Source organism: Protomyctophum bolini (assembly GCF_963924005.1).
Source record: "Protomyctophum bolini genome assembly, chromosome: 4".
Taxonomy (NCBI): domain Eukaryota; kingdom Metazoa; phylum Chordata; class Actinopteri; order Myctophiformes; family Myctophidae; genus Protomyctophum; species Protomyctophum bolini.
The window spans coordinates 14439963-14462948 of record NC_137865.1 but is presented as its reverse complement, the minus strand read 5'-3'; the positions used below and the strand labels follow the sequence as shown (position 1 = coordinate 14462948).

Genomic DNA, 22986 nt, shown 5'->3' with positions numbered 1-22986 from the left:
AATGGGGAGGTGACAAACTGACATATTGAGCCTGGCTATAGTATCCCCCTTCACATTCACATTCAATAGAATGTGTTTGTTTGATTGATTGATTGAATACTTTATTAACAGTTTTACAATGATTGATTGTCAAAAGGATAACACCAAAAAGCCCTCTATAGGGGCTGGTTTCCATTGTGGTCCTGTGTATTCAATTCATGTGTCTGTCTATCGGTGTGTGTTTGTGTGTGTGTGTGTGTGTGTGTGTGTGTGTGTGTGTGTGTGTGTTGTTATTGGTGCGTGTTTGTTATGTTCCTCTTTAAATGTGCACCAGACAGACATGTTAAGTCACCATCTGCCTCCCTCCCACACCCCTTGACTTCCTGCTTCCTGCCTGTGAATGGACCAACCACATCACAGCGTGTTGAGAATAGAGCCTATAGCTAGCTGGGTGACCTCAGATCGCAGCCTGTGTGACATCTCATCTCTAATTAGAATGTCAGAGGAGAGACAGTGGGGCCAGTTATACCCACTGGTGATTTGTGTGTGTGTGCGAGGAGTCAGTCCAGGCGTCTCTTCTCTCGTCTTCCATAGTCATCACACGCACGCACGTGCACTAGTTTTGGAATTTCCATGTCGTCCCCGTCCATTAAAATGTTTTCCAAATATTTTTGAAAGTAATGATTTAAGTTTAACTGATTAAGATCGGTTAAACTTGGAAATACCTTCTAAACAAATATTTTCAAACACTTTCAAGGTTTTTCAAAAATGGCAGACCTCGCTCGCAGCACGTTATGAAGTATTGAATTTTGAGATTGTGGATCTGCTCTCTTTGAAAAGCAACGCAATAATAAAAAATGACACAGATGCCATTGTGCCGTTCACACTGGGAACATATTTAGGCGTGCTGCTAGTGGAAGTTGTCACGTCTTTGTGTTCGTATTCATAGTCATACAGTGTACACAGACTATGACTTCATATTATGTCTTTTCGTGGCTGCTTAGTAGTAAATGAATGGGCTATTAATTGCAGGTGGTATTGCATACATTTCCTTTCCACTAGTTGAGGAACCGTGAACTGAATGAGCTGGTTATGTTACTTATGATGACCGTCCATGTAATCATTTACTGACTAGTTGTAGGTAATAAAAAACAACAGAAAAAGGGAATCTCAAGAGGGGGAAGTGGACCGGATGGTCTGGTTGAGTCATTATTAGGCAATTATGTCTATATTGCTCTGTATTGTTTACGACATTAGAGTTTTCTCGCCGGCAGGAGTTTCTTGGAATACAGTTCTTATTTGACGCAATATAAAAAAATCACACCCGTGTTAAGTGAGTGGTGCCGTAAGTGAGTGGCCGCCCTGCGTCCAAAACAGTCGAGAAATGACAAAGTTACCGTCTGCCTCAATGCAATGCAAAAACAAAACGTTGAAGATGCCTCCCATATAGATCATTGGCCTCAACACACAGCGGTGTGTTCATGTTGTTGTAATATGTGTTCTTGAAATGTAACCTGGAGTTTTCTCTGTCTTTACACAGTGCCTTCAACCATGAAACTGAATCCTCAGCAAGCTCCACTCTATGTAAGTATCTCCTTCTGACACGTGTGCGTGTGCGTGTGTGTGTGTTAAATATTCTTAAACACTGTGGGATGAGGATACATCGTGTGAGGTCTATTCATGTATCATCTTTTTTACTACAATTACAGACCGTATATACCTTAAATATAATCCATAGAGACAGTGATATTTTTAACATTTGCCTGCCATACATACATACATGTAAGTAGTATGTTGTGTGCGTGTGTGTGTGTGTGTGTGTGTGTGTGTGTGTGTGTGTGTGTGTGTGTGTGTGTGTGTGTGTCTGTGACACCGTAATTTGGGCATCATGTTTAGGCTGAAAAACGAAACAAAAAAGTTGTTCGTGGTTCATTCAGCTGCTCATTAAAAGGCCCGTTATAGTCAAGTTAAAATGACACGGGTCCAGTGTGGCTGCTTGGATGTTTTAGGGTGAGAAAAACGTAAAGGCAAAATAATGCTATGGTTGTCTCTTCTTTACCAACGGTAACGGTTTCATCAAAGTGGGGTCCGGGGACCCCCAGCGGTCCTTGGGTGGTCGGGGTTCCAGGGGGTCCCGAATGAAGAAAAAGTGGTTAATACAGCATCTCAATCATTGTAGCCACTTTATCCTTTTATATACGTTGGCTACAATCTACAATCTTGCACATCTGTTATTTTATATATATATTTATTTTAAATCTTTAAAGTATTGGAAGTATTGGAAAAGTTTGCATACATTTGATGAATACTGGCACAAAACCTTTTCAGATAGGGGGGATGGGGGTCCGTGGCCAAATACATATGGTCAAATAAAACCGTGGGGTGCCTGCATGGGATTTGTGGATCGATATAAAATCGGAACCAACATGGATGAAATAAAGTCAAAGATGGCGAGCGGTGAATACGGACGGGTAACGGGGTGGACAACGGGTCCATTATTTGACGGGCGGGGCGGGTATGGTTTGTATCTTGATATAATCACGGGTCTACGGATCGCATTATTGAGATTAATGAGAGAGAGCAGGATTTTTCCTATTGGAGTTCAAGAGTCATTCTCTCTGAGTCACTTGCAAAACGTTGTCACATCCCAGCCAAAACCCACTGGTCTTCCTTCTCTCTGCGTGGATAATAGTTTAGATAGAAGACACTTTAATTTGAGGTTTTCGTTCAGCCATATTAAATCAGAACAGTGTTTTTAAAGGCCTATGTTTATTTTTGACGTTGTGTCCCCAATGACAGAGCAGCAGCTGAATGCCATCCACAATTAACTGCCATCTAAATATCGTCGCTGTCGGGTGGAAATCTTGTACGTGCCAAAAACCTTCCTTTTGTGTTATAATTTTCAAACCATTTTAGAATAGTGAAAATAGCTTGTAGAGCTGCTATTTTCACTACTTTTGTGCGACCCTCTAATTCTAGAGCATTAATCCGTGAATGGAGCAAACACACAAAAAGTCTAAATATGGAGATACAAGGTTTGTGCCTGACAGCAGCCATACGTAATGGAATAATTGCTGTTGTGCGAAGACGTCAACAACAACAACATTGCTTGAACGTCTGCAGACCTCAGGTCTTTTTTTTGGGTGAACTCAATCTGGGAACCCATCGGCAAAACGAAATTAAAAAAATTAAAAACACGCAGCATCCCCTGCTGTCTCGTTTCCTTTTCCGCCCAATAGAATGTGGATAGCGGGATGTTGGCCCGCTTGGTCCGCTCTCTGCGCTGTTTTCATTCCACTAACGTACACACGTTTTGAATGCCCCCTGCTGACAGATTCAGTAGCGCAGCTCGGAATCCAGATCCTACACCCAGGAACTGGAATCGGTTTCCATCACATTTGGAACCAAAACCTGGTTCTCAAACTTCTTTTCAATCTTCAAGGACCACCATAACTCTGAGAGGGCATAAATGGAGGAGCCCTCGAGTAACCCAGAGGGTCCCTGGCCTGGACCTCACTGAACCACTTCAATAATATGTATGCAATGCTGCGATTGCACGATTGAATTTGTGCTTATCAAAAATTATGGAAAGATTGCGTGAGAGAGAGAGAGACTACAGACAGCGGACACATAAAATAAAGAGAGATTTCTTAGAAGAGATATTTGTCTGTCCTTTGGCAGCAGCCAGCAGCAGGCTCCCAGTCTGTCCTTACCTCACCCTGCAGAGCAGAGAGCACCTGAGCTGGGCCGAGAGCACACCGACCGCACCGTGGTGGTTCCAGTTAGCACTTAGCCTCATATATAACCAACGTCTCTCTCCTGTTCACTATTCATCTGCTGCCAAGCATCTGTGACTGCTCAACCAGGAAATACGAACCATGTCAAAACTCCAGCATATTGGACACACACACACACACACACACACACACACTATTATTGTGTGTGTGTGTGTGTGTGTGTGTGTGTCTCTTAGGCCTCAATTACACCTATACAACAATGTTGCATGCAAGATGTAAGTATCAAGGCCGCCCCAATGCTTTTCCAATGGAAGTCACATGGTTTGATACATTTTTGTTTGATGGCTGTGTTGTGCCCCCCCTCCCCTGCATCAAACAAAAATGTTGTATCAAACCATGTGACTTCCATTGGAAATGCATTGGGGCGGCCATGACACTTACAACTTGCTTACATCTACCATGCAACATTGTTGTATGCTAGATGTATAGGTGTAATTGAGGCCTTACTTACAAATGGATACATTTTACACTTTCACTGTGTACAGTATATGCAGCCATGTGTAGCGTGTCAGAGAGAGAGAGAGAGGAATATTTCTATGAAAGAGCGGGAGTCTGAAGGAAACAGAGAGAGGGAAGAAAGAGGAGATGTTTGCATGTGCGTGCCAGTGTGTTGGAATGGGGTGGATGTATACGGTGTGTGTGTGTGTGTGTGTGTGTGTGTGTGTGTGTGTGTGTGTGTGTGTGTGTGTGTGTGTGTGTGTGTGTGTGTGTGTGTGTGTGTGTGTGTGTGTGTGTGTGTGTGTGTGTGTGTGTGTGTGTGTGTGTGTGTGTGTGTGTGTGTGTGTGTGTGTGTGTGTGTGTGTGTGTGTGTAAGAGAGTGAGAGTGTTTTCCGAAACATTCCTGTGTGCTATTATTAGCGTGCGTTTGTGTATATCATCTTTGTCGGGTGGAAACCTCATATGTCCAAAACTGTTCAAATGAAGTGTTCAAGTCGGGTGTTCATTTACCAAAAAAAGTTAAAATATGGGAGATAAGAGGTTTCTGCTCTACAGCGACAATCTATGTAATACTTGGAGGAGGAGGCTGAACGGTGGTGTGTGTGTGTGTGTGTGTGTGTGTGTGTGTGTGTGTGTGCGCGCGATTGTGCTTTTCTGTTGTGTGTGTGTGTGGGTTTGTTGTATCATGTTTAACGGGGGAGTGTGTGTATAGAGGGAAATGAGATCAGCTGAGAAGAGAGACACACACACACACACACACACACACACACACACACAGTATAGGCTCCTATTGCATTCTCTGAGCATGCCCACATATAAACCAAGAGACAGTGTGATAAACTATTTTAACATCTTTCCTTTTAAAGCAATACCTGACATGACTGTTTAACTGAATCTTTTTCTGGAACATTATTATGGGGGTGGGCACAGGACTGTTTCCTAAAATACTATTTTTAGTTGCTTTACAGTTTACGCAATTTGGAGTCATACGTATGTGAGTTGGAAATATGTGTCACTTAACCTTTGTGGTGTCATGCAGACTATAGGAGGTCACTATTCCTTAATCGTTTCTATTTGGCTCGGAGTGGGTTAGTTTAGATCAGGCGTCTTCAACAGGGGATCTGGGAAACCCTAGGGGGGCCTCAGAGTTACTAGTTAGTTACTGTGAGAGTGAGGTTAAGACAGTTCAGTTAAGACAGTCAAGGGTTCCGAGGTCCTCGACTGGCTCGAGCACCTGGCAGTGGCAATGGTTTTGTCCTCTGCGTTGACTGTCATTACCTTTGTTTTCTTGACATTGAGCTTGAGGCCGATCTTCCTGCACTGCCGATCTTCCTACTGCCAGTAGTAGTCCATTTCCTTTCCCTACTGTATCCGAGATTCATCTGCGTAGTTGAGGTCAGTGACCATGATGGGGTGGCCATTGCCTTGGCTCCCTCGAGACCAGAGTGAACCCCATTGCTTCCTCCCTGCCATTGATTGCGAGTGCATGGTCCATCGCTACAATGAACAGGAAGGTGGCCAGAATGTCTCCCTTAGGACGCCCGCTAGGGACGGTGTCACCGTCGCAGGTTTGGACCTTGGCCCGAGTCTGGCTGTAGCTTGCCTCTATCATCTGGACCATCTTTTCAAGAACTCGAACTCTGTTGTGTGTACTTCTGGAAGCTGTCTTTTTCTTCGACCAATCACAGCATAGTTTTAATAGTTTTCTCTTTTCTGTAAACAGATCTGTTCAGCATGAACATAACTTACTTCCGTTTAGACCAGTGGTCCTCAACCAGTGGTTCCAGGTGGTCCCCAGTTAAATTATAGAAAGTTGGTTACCAAATGGACCCTTATGGATCTTTAACTCTTGAGAGCATAAAATAAAACCAAATGGACCCTTTAGGTCCCTGCACACTGCTGCGTTTTTTGGATTTTTTCCGCCGGTTTTCTGAAAAGCGCGCCCAGTCTTCAAGGACCTTCATGGGTCCATTTGAATGAACACACTTCCAAACCTTTTCCAAACAGACGGATATACTGCAAGTCATAACTCATGACAAGGTGTTCCGGTAGCTCTAAGAGAATAACAAACAAGGTAGAGAGGGGTGATGCAGAGGAATGTTCCTGCCCGTGAATTACAGTGCTTATACCATGGCCACTTACCAAAGAAAACAAGACACATGGTGCTGCTCTTCCACTGCATGGTTATGGCTCAACTATCTCCACTCTCACCTTTTTACGTTTTCCATTGTACAAGAGTAGTATAGGCTGCAACCTCCATGTTAAATGTTTTGTATTGCCTCTATCATGGTTCTGATGTCTGAGGCCATACCAAAAGGTGATGTGAAAACACTGCAGAGGACTGGGTAGTCAGAGACAATCCTTACTACTAGCATCCCGCCCTACAGCATGGAAGCTCCTGGATACTGTCAACAGCTTTTTAAACTAGTCATTGTAAATATGACCATTGATCAACTGCAGGGCCTTTTTCCTCAACCGAAAAAATGCTATCATAAATGGGTTTTTAAGGCGCAGGTGGCTTGGTGGCGGAGGAAGTAGGAAGGTAAAGTACCTGCTTACATCTGGCCGATGCATCTGGCTTCGTCCAGTGTCTATACGAACACATTCGGGGGGATGGAGGCCGCCGGGCGGTAGAACATTTGTCACTAACTCATGTCAGCAGGGAGTGTTGGGCAGGAGGAGTTGGACGAAGGATTTCTATTCTACGTCCTCCCGATGGGGGCTCCTCACTGGCAGTCAATAAGATACAACGGTGTGTGGGGAGGAATGAATTGGCATAACGACTAAATTGAGGAGAAAAACATCGGTTGAAGATAACCGTTTTTGTTAGACTGCAGGATGTGGCAGTCTGAACAACAAGGCGTACGAATAGTACCTAAAGCCCTAAAGGGTCAAGGTGGTTTTATATGGTGTGATATGTCTTGTTGCACGTTGACCCACGTTGACCCTAGTGATTCTACGCATGGAATTCAATGGCCCAAACCACACCAAAAGATCGAGACGGTTTTAGCGTTAACTCCTTGGAACCGTTTGGACCTAAGGAGTTGCATGGTGACCCAACGGTGTGGTTAGGGCTTTAGACTGTGCAAAATGTATAGCTTTATTTGATTGTGTTTTTGAACGAGCCAGTTGTTTTTTTTCTTTCTGATAACAGAATTTGGCACTGTAGTTGTTCAATATTGATTCATTAATCTACTAGCATAGCATACAGTATGGGACTATGTTATTACACTAGTGACTCTCTCTCTCACGCTCTCTAAAAACAAAAGTGCTTCACAAGAACACATTGATGAAGCCATGTATGAGATTAGCTAAAGATATCTTAGATTTTCAACTTCAAGGCCGGAGGTTGGTTCTCTTTCACGACGTCATGCGAGTAGCAGCACAAGCTACGATGGTTCTACCTTTGTTGAGGGAATATATGTGTGTGTTACTGTACATAATGTACACAGACAACAAGACAAACCCTAAAAAGAGAGACTGCTGTCATATGTTTTTCTTTCATAAATGCAGGCTAAAAACGGATAAAGACAGAGCTACAAAGAGTAAAACATGTTTTGTGATTGTTGGTGTGCGGCCAAAGGTTTAAATATGAATCAAAGATAACTCGCTCACCAGCATTTTTTCTATTGTTTATCCTAGAACCTGACCGATTTATTTTGTTAGTTTAGCTTATTGGTAAACTGTAAAATAGCCTCCATCCATTACATGTCTGTCGCAAGTGTTTGATAACCTCATTTGCAACACCTGTCTAGTGCAGTGGTTCCCAAACTTTTTAGCCTGTGACCCAAAAGAGAAATTAGATGTTTGCCCGGGTTCCAAACTAGTGAAAATAGCCGATCTACAAGCTGAGCTTGTAGATCGGCTATTTTCAGTACATAATCAACATTTGTTTTCTAATTTATGGAATTTCTTAGATAATGTTTGAGTGGTGCAACCACTCCCTTACATAGCGGTAGTTATGTGTGTGGGTGGGTAGCTGGGTATGTATGAGCACGAAAACAGCATGGTTGTTTTTATTTATTCAGGAAATTACTTTAATATACACTAAAAATAAAGGTACCAAAAAGATTTGTCTGTGACCCCTCAAATTAGTCCCCAACCCATTTATTTATAAAATTATATATTAGATGGGGGTCCTTGGCAAGAATAAGTTTGAGAACTAGTGGTCTAGTAGAAGCACGTTCTTAAAGTTAAAGTGTGATCCTGCCCGTGACATAATGATGTGTGTACAGCCATGGCTGACCGCAGCACTGAGTCACCATCACCAGAAGCTGGTCGGCACATTGAGGCTGGTCGGCTCATTCCATTGAATACATTCCTGAAGCCTCAAGTCACTGGTACTAACCTACAGGATTAACTGTCCTGGTCATAGGATTACCATCAACGGACACTTCAAACCGTCCATTCAAAGGGCGTCCAATGTCAAGTGACGGTGGAGGAAGGTTAAAATGTCACCTTCCAGAGTCACGTGCATAACAATGGCCAAGGTCCTCTTTAGAGATCAGTGTTGATTTTGACTGCACATTTTGATGTAGTTTAGTCATAGTCTTTTGAATAACATTTCAATTAGTTTTAGTCATATTTTATAGTTAGTATATTAGTTTTAGTAGACTAAATATCATAAGATTTTAGTCGACTAAATGTACAGTTGATTTTGTAAAAAAAAAATTTGGGCGGGTCTTGATGGCGTCGTAATGACATATTTTACACTTGGTTGCATGCTAAAAATAGCCGATCTACAAGCTCACAAGTCATAGCGTGACATGTTGTGAGCTTGTAGATCTGTTATTTTCAGAGCGCAATACCATAGCAATATAATAATACCAAGCATAACATGACTTGTCTTTTAGATACTGGATCTCCACTAGTCTCCCCCTAACATTTTAGTCTAGTTTTTTATTTGCTGACAAAATTGCCAATATATTTAGTCTTAGTTTTAGTCATCATAGCTTAGTTTTTATTTAGCTTTCGTCAGTGAAAAAATGTAGACGACTCGTAGTTTTAATCGACAAAATGAACACTGTAAGCGATGAAGCAGGGCCCCCCACTGCATATTGAGTAATGGTGTATTGCAGTCAGATGAAGCTGGAGGTTCAGGCCCAAGTCAGGTCTGTGTACACAACAGTTGACATGAGTCACCTCTGTAACATTTGCTCATTTGTCAGGAAATGAATTAGCAATGTTGGCACACAGTGGGATGTACGTGTATGTGATGCACGCCGCTCGCTTCGTGGCTGACTTTGTGTCGGCATGTCAGGTTCTGCTTGCGTGTGGTCTGTGTGCTACAGGAAAAGAGATAAGCATGTGCTCGGCTCTCACACTAACAGGTGATGAGTAGGATGATGATAACCTCTGTCTTGGTGGTGGTGGTGGTGCATGGGTCTCCCACAGTGTTGCCAGAGTTTGTAAGGGAAACGATAAGCGTCCAGGTTTACAAAAAAACAAGGGCAAAATAAGCGACTATAGGACTGCTTGATAATCACTCTCACACACACACACACACACACACACACTTGAACCCTAAAATCTACAAGATTTGCAACTTGTAGATCTGTTATTTTCAAACAAATCTTGGAATATTTTTGAAACATTTTAACTACATACATTTTGTAAGGGGGAGTCACTGGCAGAAAGGCATTTCAGATGGGGGTCCATGGACAAAAATTAAATAGTTTGAGAACCACTGATTTAAACCAATTGACTGCCACAGGGTGGGGATAGAGGCCAGTTAGCTGTGCCGGGCAGAATAGGGCAGATTACCTTTTTTTCACATCCGGGTTTCTCGCTCACAGACCTCCATTGTAAGAAATGGCTTGTGTTAGCAGTAGCTCACGCTGTTTATCTTTCGGTAGTGATGCGATAAAAAAAAATCACAAATCACATCCGAACCTCGGATGGATGATGATCACAACGGACAGCGCTCATAGTTTCAGAGATAATAGCCAAAGAAGATTCTACTTATATGACCATATGGAATGCGCTCGTAGCCACGCACGTTTCCTTGTTTTCAGCGAGACAGTTTCATATCGATAAAGTACATTAATTGACAGAGTATTCCATCAAAAGCAGACAACGGTTGGATTTGAAATGACGGAATATTCCTTCAAAAGCAACAAATATGTTAAACAACATTCGATAGGAAGCCCAAATAAGGGGGGGAAAAATGCAACCTGCAACTACCATTATTTACAATTCAGGCATTTAGCAGACTTACTTAACCCACAGCGACTTACATTTACAGTACAAGTAACTGTACATAAAAAAACAAGCCCAACATCACTTACACTGGTGGTCTCCTGCTACAGGAAGTGCAGTTCAGTGCCATGGTTTGTGTCAAGCAGAGACAGGATGACTGGCTGACAATCAGAGCATCCGCTAAACACATATCATCATGACGCCTGGGCCACCCGATAGCCAAGTGGTTAGGGCGCGTAACACTAACACATGGCCTCGGATGGACGCGTGACAGCAAGGCCCCGGTTTGATTCCCAGTCCGGGCGGATCGTTTGGTGCATTTCACTGGTGGTGGAAAAATGACTCGCATTTGTTTACTTAAGTTAAAGTATTTGACTGCAATCAATCAATACTGCAATGTAGAAACACACTGTTGCAAGTAAAAGTCCTGTAGTCAAAAAGTACAAAGGTATTGACATCAAAATATACTTTAACCCATTCAGGGCGGGAACCCCTTTTGGTGTTTTAAGCATTAAATACTTTAGATATTGAAAAATAGCAGATCTACAAGCTCATAGCGCAGCACTGAGTGCCGCGCTACAAGCTTGTAGATCTGCTATTTTTCTATTGTGAAAATGTGGCGCACATTTCGAATATATATTCTTTCAGAGCGAACATTTTAACTCAAATCTTTGCTTCTGGGGCGTCCCTGGAACAACATATTTTGAGATGGGAGTCGGAGGCCAATTACATATAATCTTTGGGTGTCCTTGACATGAAAATGTTTCAGAACGACTGACATAGAAACATGGGTTTTTCAGAAAACCAGCCATTTGTAGAATCGTCCTCGGGTCTAAATGGGTAGTAGTCATTTATGCAGAGCCACTACAGGCGCGGCGTGTCCAGGATGTAAACAAAGCCACATGTGGGAGGCAGAGGCACATGTCTCTTTTCACCCGGAAAAGAAAAAGCTTGTTTTGACCAAAAACAGAGCCTGGGAAAAGAATCAGAGATACATCCATTTGTCTTGTCTTTGGCACCCAAAGAGTTTTAAGTACAGTATTTGAGTAAACATACTTAGTTACTTTCCACCACTGCCACTGCCAATGTCAACCCCGTTGCATTTTTTTGTGCAATGCACATGGTTCCGAAACGTTTTTTTTTTCTTTGATCTCAGTTCACTTCGGGGCTAACACCTGCAGGTCGGATGTGCGCAACCTTGAGTTCATGTCACCCTCCCTACTGTGTGTGTGTGTGTGTGTGTGTGTGTGTGTGTGTGTGTTTGTGTGTGCGTGTGCGTCTTTGCATCGAGTTTGATTCGGTCCCTCACTCCATCTCTCTCTCTCTCTCTCTCTCTCTCTCTCCCTGCAGGGTGAGTGTGTGTTGACCGTTCAGCTGGACGATGACGAGGTGTGCCGTGTGGAGGAAGAGGAGGCAGCGGAGCAGGTTGAGTTCTACCTGCTGTTCTCTGGCTCCAACCAGAGGCACCTGACCACCACGCTCCGCCTCAGCCACGTCACGCTGCAGGCCGTTTGTCCAGGTATACGTACACACACACACACACACACACACACACACACACACACACACACACACACACACACCGTACACACATGCGCACACCATGCCATGTGAGTCAATACCAACTCGGGACTCCTGAATTCACCTTTAGCTAAGCCCCGGCCTCTCCCACTTGGACACTTTCCAGCCGCGCTCATTCATTCCAATGTAAATATCATGGATTTTTACACATTAAATACTGGTTCATTTTTGGAACAAGACCAAATATGTGCGTGACATTTCTTTTTTAAAACATTTCTTTTTTATCATATAGGTATAATCTACGTACTGTAGGTGGTTTGCCCTGGGTGTCTGTTTGACTCCCACTAGAAGCAGTGCCTTGTCGGCCTCATTCTTCTCTCTCTGACTTTGTCTATTACCCTGTAGGTCCCCATAGAGCAGCAGTTCCTAAAACCTTTTAACTCAAGACCCAAAAGAGAAATGAGATGTTTGCCCGTGACCTAGATAAGATATCACAATCGCACGTTAGAAATAGGCTTATAGTGATGATATTGAAACATACTGTAGTTAGTACGATCACTCTTCAAGCCGTTTCAGACGAGTGAGAGCGAGTGACGCAGGCGTTCTCTCGTGCACGCGTCTGCTCATGAGTAGCGTAAAAAAACCCGCACCACAATCCAGGTCTATGGTCGCCCGCGGGTGCGTGCACAAACGAGCACACGCGCAATGATTTACCGGCACCACACCCGTGAGAATACGCGTGCGTAATCGCTCCCTCAACTTCTCCGTGCGTCCAATATAACCGCACGCCTCTCATAAAAATTGTACTACTAAAGCACATCAGTCGCAGCCTGGCTTTGGCCATACACATAATTCACTCACGGCACAACATGGATTCACTCAGAGGCGTGAGTGAATCCATGTCATCGGTCTGGCCAAAGCCAGGCCATGTCAGTCGCTCCACGTCTGAAAAGGCCTTTTACTTGTTTTCTATTCTAACAATTGGAAGTAAAATGAATATAATTTCTCAGGATCTGATGTGCGAGAGATTATGATGAAGTGTGTCAGACTGTGTTGTCCTGTCGTCTGGCCCTCCTTTAAAGAAAACATTCATCCCGGTTTAATTTGTATGTGCGTGCAGGTCACAGAGCTGGCTGGTACAGCAACACACTGTACTGTACTCCTTTATCAGTGGCCTGCCATTGATGTTGCCAAGTCTGCTTATTATAAGCTATATTATACGCTTGGGCTTGTTTTTCTTTTTTTGTGGAGCTTGTTTCTAAAGTGTAAATTTGCTTGCTTCCTTATGTTGTTTAAACGAGTGGTTCTCCCACGCGCGATAAACACTTGGCAATGCGCGATGGATAGATTAATTAACCCATTTGGCTGAGGATCAGTGTTGATTTTGACAGACGTTTTTTTTATTTATCTTATGTGCTTTAGATTGGCTATTTTCAAAATCTTTGCCTCTTTCTTATATTAATTGACAATTTGACAATATTTATTTTCCATTTTGTAGGTATTAAAACCTATTTGTCTATGGTATTAAAGTTGTATTTGTCACTTCACTGTCATCTGGTCCCGACCCACAGGTTGACCTGGTAGTCTTTTGGGCTTGTTTTCATAAACCTGACGTAGGCTTGTTTCTCTCCCAAAACCTGGCAACGCCGGGCTGGCATGTGATGGGTTCCACTGGGCCGACTCCAGGAGGGCGTGGTGGGTGTTCCCCGTCCCATTGCTCAAGAAAGAGCACATTAAAAATTACAGAGCGAGGTGTGTGCGTGTGCGTGAGTGTGTGTGCGCGTGCGGGCGGAGTGATTTGAGCGACCATACACAATGCACTGTGAACACGCTGCAGCTTCCTCTAGAGCACAACGTTCCTGCCCGACGTGCCCGTGGGCTTTAAGAGGAGAGCCGCTGCTCCTTTGATGTTGTGTCACATTCCTCTGTAATGGACGAGATGGACGGAGAGAGAGAGAGAGAGAGGGAGAGAGAGAGAGAGAGAGAGAGAGAGAGAGAGAGAGGGAGAGAGAGAGAGAGATTGCAGGCAGGGAGCCATATAAACATTTACAGCTCCTGAAAGCATTGGGCAGTGTGTGTGGTAGGCTGATGGTACACTTACAAACACACAACTGTACCCAATCAGGAACGAGTGTGTGTGTGATGCTGGACAGGTTTATGCATGCTACAGCTGCATTGGAAGGACATTTTTTTTGTTGTTGTAGAAACGGGTAACTCTGTTTGTCTGTTTGTCTCCCCTTTCTTCCTCCCGGTTTATCCATATTACTATGGAGTGGATTTTGGGAAGATGGAAACAGTCCTTTGACCGTGTTCTGTTGTTCTCTGTGTCTCCTGTGTGGTCTCCTCATGCAGCCCATGACGTGTGTGAGCAGGTTGAGGTGACGTTGTGTTCTGCTCGGCCCACTGGTCAGGTGGACCCGCATTCACAGGAGAGCTTCTACTATGTCCAGGTAACACCGCCATGCACTTCAACAGTCACGTGTTAAAAGGCCCAAACCACACCCATGCAGCTACTGTAGTCGCAACTCCTTGCAACAAAACAGTTTTAAGGACATGTCACACCAATGCAACTCCTTGAAACTGCCATTGGGGATAATGGTTGCATGCAACTACTCGCAACCGCGTGGTTGCAAGGAGTTACATGGCGAATCATTGGTGTGGTTTGGGCCATATATTAGCCAGACAACTATTCCACAATATCTGTATACAATATCTGTATGCTATATAGTCGTATGTTCTGTCATTTCAGCTCACAAAAATATATCTTAAAATATCTTTAATTCGTTTACTTTGCATTTCTGCTAAGCTGCAAACTATATTATGCTTAGATGGTTTTGATTTATATTGTAAAGACAAAGCAGAGCTTCTGTTTCTCCAGACTGTTTGACAGAAGCTTTTGATAATTGTGGGAGGCAACACTCTGGCTCTGGAGACTATCAATTCAATGGTTTTAGTTACTGTAGTACAGGCAGTGATAAAAATATACTGTATATCATCGCTGTCGGACATATTTTAACTTTTTGTGGGGGATTTTTTGTTTGTTAATTTCGGAAATATACTACATGTGTCATCCAAAAGTAGCAGATCTACAAGCTCGAAACACGTTTTGAGCTTCTCGATCTACTAAATGGTAAATGGTGCATTTATATAGCGCCTTTATCCAAGGCGCTTTTCATAGATTGTGCATTACATTCACACACACATCCATACACCGATGTCGGCGGAAACCATGCAAGGCACCAACCAGCACATCAGGAGCAATTAGGGGTTCAGTGTCTTGCTCAAGGGCACTTCGATGCTAACTCTGGGGGAGCCCGGTTTCGAACTGGCAACCTTGCGGTTACCATCCGGCCACTCTACTCCTGAGCCACCCCACGCCCACTACTTACATGGTTCCAAACATTGCAGATGTACAAGCTTGTGGTGAGGCACAAAGGGATGTACTGTGAGCTTGTAGATCTGCTGTTTTTGAATAGCCAACATATCAATGGAAAAAGTGGTTAAAATTATTGTGATGATAATATCGCTAGCTGGCGACCCCCTTGGACCGCCCCAAGGACCCCCACTTTGAGAACCAATTATTTAGATGAGCTATTAAGTTTTTAATCAGACTAATCGGTTTAGTCGATTATAAAGAATATATTAAAACATTCTCTAGTGTCGATTCATTGAATCTCTTTTCCTGTTTCTTTGAGCTCCATTGTTTTGGAACAAGGACAGCACTCCAATGAAACGAGTACTTATTATTAATGCACACAGATTTCCAGACGACGCCCTTCTCCAGCATGTGTACTGGCAGAGAAGCCACACACACACACCCTATGTATCATCATTTCTACGTCACGTTATGGGATTTATGGGATTTCCAGTACATTAATGAGACATTATATGGAAAATATCCTCTCTTTGTGTGTGTGTGTTGTCTAGGACCTGGCTCTGGACATGGCCCACTTCCTTCTTAATAACACAGCGTCAGAAGGTGCTCTGCTATTGGATGAACAACAGGTAAAGGGGCGGAACTATAGAGTGTGAGAGCAAAAGATTAGTTGAAGTTAATTTATAACAGTACATTATAATTTAGTAAATGGAAAGTGTGCAGATAACAGAGGTGAAACTTTGTGTAATCTTTCTTCATGCATCGTATCAGCCTTTTCAAATATCAACTTTTTGCCCCAAAGAATTTCATAGAAAATAACCCTGTTTTTTTCCTCTCATTGTGTGCCTTGCCTTTGTTCTCCCAACAAGGTCCCCCTGAAAGAGTGTGAGAAACTGGACCACAGCCTGGCGCTGGCCTTGAAGCACCTCACCTGGCACCGCCATGACGATGGCACCTCGCCGGGAACGACACACAGCAACAAAGACACGGACCACGATAACGCACAAAGAGGCACCGCAACACGCACAGCCACGCACAATAAGGGAGCGTGCCTGAACACACACCTGGACACGAGGCTGTGCGAAGAGCAGCCAGGGACACGTGCAGACATGTCACGCGCTGACACGTGCGAGGGCGAGGACGCGCCTTGCGGTGCGGTCACAGACGGGCACGGGGACACGGAGGCGCCCGTAGACGCGTGGGCAGACGCCTCCACAGACCTGGAGAACGGTATAGGTGAGTTTTTATATATATTCTTTGAGTGGTAAAACCATTCCAAGGAACAGCAATGTCCCTGTTCACCTATGTGTTGGTTAACCTATGTGACGTTAATGAGCACCAGTATGACTATGAGTACCAGTAGGGGTGCTGTTGTGCCAGAAACAGAGAAAGAGAGACAGTGCTGCACTGTTGCCTGCTAATTAGAGAGAGAGAGAGAGAGAGAGAGAGAGGAGGGGGGGGGGGCGAGAGAGAGGGGAGTTGCAACACTCAGTTCACACGGGTGTGATTTTTAGTACCTATATCTTTTAATATTGATCGCCATTGACGAATGTATAGCTCATTCCAATCCAACCCAACGCACAGACTGCCATTGACATTACGTTATTTGGTATTTTCAGTTGTTTCCGCAAACTGAGTAATCCTAGGATTTCCGAAGAAGAGTACGCCCCGTGATTGAAAAAATAAATCCAAGCTGGTTTAGTCTGTTATAGGATTTGTGAAAATATTATTTTCTCTGCATTCTGTTCCCAGACAGCGTTTTTGGTGAAAACAAGCTATATTCAACTGCCAATAACTAACTTTTCCTCGATGAAAGTAGAGACTCTCTCCTTTCTTTTGAGATATTTGTTGTTTACATCGTCATAGAACAGAATATCCTGTGGGTCTTGAAAGACTAGCAGTGGCTTTAGACTGTTCTAGAGAAACTCTGGCAGTGAAGTGACGGACAGATATATTCTTCTGCCTTTATTGATACGATAGGAAATGGGGAAAGAGTGGTCTGAATGGAAACCACGACTCGCTGTCAGGCATCAGAGCCTTCTGGCCTGCTCTTTTTTAACTTTGTGCATCTCCGTCTTTCTCCAGTACATCCACGTATGTTAATGTGGGATGTCCTCGTGACCAATGCCTGTGTGTTGGTTGGTTCCCGCAGCACTAATTTGCTGGCTGGCAGCAACTTACAAACTTTTAACAGAGTATTCTTCTACAATGCTGTATTAATACTTGTACTTAAGTAAAACATGTTTTGTACCATTTCCACCACTGATATTTAGCATGGAGTCCTTCTCTCGTTCTCTCTTTGCTTCTATATCATTTGTGCTTCCATTTCCTCTCGGCGTGGTGTTCTTTCCTCCTGCTCCCCTCCCGTCCCCTCCTCTCTGTGTTCTGCTCCCATTTAGCGGAGCCACGCAGAGTCACAAATGCTATGTGAAATATGCCAAAAGCAAACTTTCCCAGTCATTACCCGCCTGGCGGCTTGCCTCCGTTCGTTGAAATGCTCATGTATAGTGTTGTAGAGATGTGATGGGCTGTTGGGCAACTGAGCGGCCACTTTACTAACTGGCGAGCTGATATTTGTACTTAAGTGAAAGCAGCAGCAACACCATTATAAAAATACTGCCATATGTGAAAAGCCTGTATTCAAAAGTTTGACTTGAGTAAAAGTATTTGCCGTTAAGATATACTTACAGAACCAAAGTAAAAGTACTAAAATCTAAATCTAAATCTAACTTTTTCGAAAATAGCAGATCTATAAACTCATACAACACGCTGCACGTCTTGTGAGCTTGTGGATTTTTAATAGCTGGAAATAGGGTGTTAAAAAGTGGTTAATATGTTTTGCAATAATAAAAAGTAGCAGATCTACACCCTCAAAGCGTGTCACTTCACGCCATGCTTCAAGCTTACGGATCTGTTACTTTTGATTATTTTGTTTGACGCTGTAGTATGATCAACTAGGAGTCGGAACGTTAATTTACAAAAACACACAAAGTTAAAATATGGAGATAAGAAGCTTCTGCCCGACAGCAACAATATTTGACTCAGCATGTGGAAGTAGAAGTGTAAAAATATTGAAGAACAGGAAATACTCAAGTACACTAAAATCTCACAATTGTATTAGTTACCACTGCTGATTAGTGACTGGTCGACCCCCTAGCCACCAGGCTGAGTGGGCTGACTGTTTGGCTCGCTGTCTGTCTGGTTAACTTTCTCACAGACTGACTGACTTCTTAGCTGGCTGGCTGGTTTGTTGTCTGTCTCACTGACTGCAGAGATGTCTGTGTGATGAAGGTGATGGGTCTGTAATGCTGAATGGTATTTGTTTTAGTTGGAATTCAAGAAGCCCGGTCAGAGAGAGAGAGAGAGAGAGAGACCCTGACAAATCACTTCTAGAGAGGGAGAGACCCTGACAAATCACTTCTAGAGAGACCCTGACAAATTCACGTTAGACAGTTAACCTTCTAAAAATATTTAATTTAACTTTACCATTGGCTCTGTCTGCTCTTTTTGAGTGGTGCACAGCAATGTGTGTCCATGGCTGGGTGGGTCCGTCCAAGCACCGAAATAGCTTTTTTTCACCATCAAGTGTCACTGTTGTGCAGCCTAACACACACACACACACACACACACACACACACACACACACACACACACACACACACACACACACACACACACACACACACACACACACACGTATAGTATGATTACAGTACAAGTACAGTACAGCACCACTCAGTTCAGACAGGTCTGATTTTTCCCTTTACACCAACACCAACGGAAATAGACGATCACAAGCTCACAGCATCGCCTCGCGTTCTGTTGCCGTCACACAATGATTTGGCGGACCCACTGTGTAGTAACCCCCCCCCCCCTGTTTAAGACCCCTGGTCTAGAAAGAGAGAGAGAGAGAGAGAGAGAGAGAGAGACCCTGACAAATCTGATTTTCTGCACCAGTCCCACAATGCCTTGCTGTAATGAACACAACGTTGGAATGCTCCCATGCAGGGAATTGGCTGGCATGCTGGCCGCCGCTGACCGCTGCCTGTGGTCCAATGCCTGCCTGCCAAAGAATTCCTGCTGCTGGCGCTTATCGTATTATCTGTAGTACATACATTTATCCATCAAGCCCCAGCTGTTATTTTATTACTACTTTTTTTTATATACTAGCACTCAACTTTGTCGTGTCAAAGGACCCCACAATTGATATGCATTTGGCTGCAGACCCCCCCCCCCCCCCAACTGAACATGTGTTGTGCCGGGGAACCCCAGAAGAGAAGATGGGCTCCATTTTTGTCACCGCTAAACCCCTTATCCCTAAACTTCTTTGCCTTTTTTTTTTTACTATTTTGAAAAACTTTTTTGAATAGTTCAACTAGCCAATCTACATTGACACGTTGTGAGCTTGTAGACTGGCCATTTTAACTATTCAAATTGCAAAATAGTAAAAGAAAAGGCAAAGAAGTTTATGGATAAGGGTTTTAGCGGTGACCACAATGTAGCCCGATTTGTGCTAAATAAATATATAAGTAAAAATCACACCTGTGTGAAGTGAGAGGCGCTCTTATCATCGTACATCATCATGACGTAAAATAGACACTGTCTATTTGCTCAGACACGTAAAATTCTCCATTCATAATCAATGGGAATTTAATGTCTGTAGGACAAAGTTTGTCTACTGACACCAAAAGCTGGATATAAAATCAATAAATAACATAATAATATTTTCGAGATTTAAAATAAAAAATAGCTGTGAGCTTGTCTATCTGCTGTTATTGAATGGCTAACATAAAATAAAAGGTCAAAGGTGTAACCGATTGTGATGCTATGTTAACTACTTTTGCTGTCTGGGGACCCCTGGTGGTCCCCACACCCCACTTCGTGAACCAATGCTACACCAAATCTCTTCACCGAATAGAATCAATATACGGCTGCAACAACTGGAGATTCATCCCTACATGTTTCTGTGTGGCCTGTGTGGTTATTTATTGTCTCCAGGGGGTCAATGCTAAAGAAAGGACGATCATATCTTCTCCACAGGTGCACAATATCGTTGGTGTCAGTCAGGCACAAACCTTGTATCTCCATAATCAACTTTTCACGATTTATCCCATTCTGGGCGGGAACCCTTTTTTGTGTTATTTTTTTTTCTAAATTTTTATCCCACGATTTTGTAACCCAGTTTTTCTTTTTCACCCAGTGCCAATTATCTAATGTAATCCTGGGCGCTACACTTCCTCTGCCAACCTGGGGGGGCAGCGGACTGACCTCATGCCTCCTTCTATGCATGAGGAGTCCAAGCTGCTTCTTTTCACCTGACAGAGGGGAATTTCCCCGGCCGGACGTAGCGCGTGGAAGGGACACGTTATTCCGACCAGTTCCTTTCCCCTCCATCAGGCGCCCCGGCTGGCCAGGGGGAGGTAGTTTTAGAGACCAGGATTACGGCATGTTTTTGTGAGGGTATCTACCCTAGGGGACACGGGGAGAACATGCAAACTCCACACAGAAAGGCCCTATCGCCAACCCCCGCCTCGGGTATGGGCACTGATGACGCGGAGGAGGGAACACGCCGCCAGTGCCCACAGCGTCCCCAGCGGGAATCGAACCCAGGACCTTCTAGCTGTGAGGCGACAGCACTACCAACTGTGCCACCGTGCCCCTATTCTTTGTGTTATGATCCATCTGGACTGGAACCCCACTTGGGGTTCTGTACAAAAGTGTACAGTATGTACAGTATTCAATTTTTTTAAATATTTTCATAAAACTTAGGTCAGGTTTTCAAGGCATTTTTAGAATCGGCCTCAGTCCAAAATGACGAAGTAGGGCAGTGGTTCTCAAACAGTGGGTCGGGACCCATAAGTAAGCCGTGGACCCATTTTTACGGGTCCCTTTATTTTTTATTTCCTACATTTTGTTTTTAATTATTATTTCAAAACATTTTCTAAAAACATTCCCAAAAAAGATAGTGTTCATTCACGAATTAAAACTCAGTGATTAAAGAAATTTCCTGAATAAATCAAAGAAAAATATAACAAAACTAAAATTGAAAATAAATGTTTAAGAAGTTATGAAAATAGCTGATGGCGCAGCGCACAATGCTGCGCGAGGCAACAAATTGTGAGATTTTCTACAAGTTTGGGTAACTTCTCTTTTGGGTCTTGAGCTTAAAGGTTTGGGAACCACTGTAGTAGAGCATTCAATTTCCCCTCAAAAACGTCATGTTATGAGGTTTCTGTGCGACAACCTCAATGTTGTACCGAGCCTCTGGCCTCTGAGGTGGCTGGAGCCAGGTGGAGGAAATAAGAGAAAGCTGCCTTTTGTACACAGAAAGAACATTTTCATTTCCCACAAAGCCAGCCACGGCATGCCTCAGGTGATATTGCTGTGCTCCTGTGGAGGAGATGGATATATCCTGCTACCCTAATAGACAGGGGTACATGAGCACCTGGCCGTTCATTCGTGCTCTATCTCCGACCAAGCCACACTTCCACCACACATCTCTCTATGCAAAATAAAACCTGCACACTCCCACAAAAGACATAGACTACATTGCATTCGCCAAAAATGTCTTCTTTACTGTTTAAATATTACTTTTCTGAAACACGCTATTCTTGCTCAACCTCAACAGCCTACGTCAGAATCGTCATGTTGGCGTCTACTACGCCAACTACGTTCACTTAATGGGGCCAGTCCTTCACAGTGACACACGCGTTACATCAACCACGCGACCGGGATGGTTTCTACCCCTCAATGTCGTGCCTACTCTACACTGCCATCCCAAGTCCCCTCCCCCTTTCACTGCTCCTGTGTGTGACCTGTGAACTACTCTCTGACTGCACTGTGGCTTGATTTATATGTGCGAGGTGGAAATGTAATGCACATAAATTAATTATAGGTCCAGCAAGCAAATCATGATTGTCTGTTTGTGCTCAATAGGTCACCATCACATTCCGATTTTAGGTGTTGTGTTTTGTATGTGTTTTGTATGTGTTTTGGCCAGTAGTTTCATATCTATCCTTTTCCCTTTCACCAACACAGACCATGCTAACGGTGTTAGCGCGTTAGCATCACACAGCTTACAGCGTCAGTGTTGCATGAATACTTTCAACCATGACAATGCCGACTACTTTTGCTACACACACTTCCCAAGGATTATGGAGATGTCTTTATTTATTTTTTAAGGTTGAGAAATGAAATAATTATGGTCGTTTCTAATCTCAGCATTTCACAAGAGAAAGACGTGGATGCCTTTCGCTGCTGTTGCCATGTCTCATAGAAACAAGTAAATAGGTCTATAAAAATTATCCCAAAACAAGCGCATATAACAGGGGTCTGTAACCTATTTTAAATGAAGTGCCATGTTTTCATTTTCTAGATAGTCAGTCAGCCACAAGCTCACATCACAACAATAATCCATGTAATAATCACAATAACAATACTAATAATAATAATCATAATAATAATAATAATAACAATAAACTTCTTTGTAAACTCACTCATTTACAAACAAGCTCACATCAGAACAATAATGCATGTAATAATAATAACAATAATAATAATAATCATTATAAGAAAAACAACAATAACAACACTAACAACAGTACAGTACAGTAAAGACGTACAGTAAAGTACAGTACAGAGGACAACATTACAGTACAGTGCAATACTAAGGAGTGC

The 22986-nt window shown here is 43.3% G+C and overlaps 1 protein-coding gene across 1 annotated transcript in view; it reads left to right on the top strand.

The window, feature by feature from the left end:
* Positions 1–22986, top strand: part of LOC308314449 (A-kinase anchor protein 13) — a gene marked incomplete at its 3' end in the record, with an annotated part of 64978 nt that overhangs the window by 25849 nt on the left and 16143 nt on the right. The window contains exons 2-6 of the mRNA XM_080762080.1: positions 1520–1563; positions 11763–11931; positions 14286–14383; positions 15861–15938; positions 16179–16545. Of these exons, the coding sequence (XP_080618206.1) occupies positions 1531–1563; positions 11763–11931; positions 14286–14383; positions 15861–15938; positions 16179–16545 (745 nt within the window). The 5' untranslated portion in view covers positions 1520–1530. The remainder of the gene's footprint in view (positions 1–1519; positions 1564–11762; positions 11932–14285; positions 14384–15860; positions 15939–16178; positions 16546–22986) is intronic.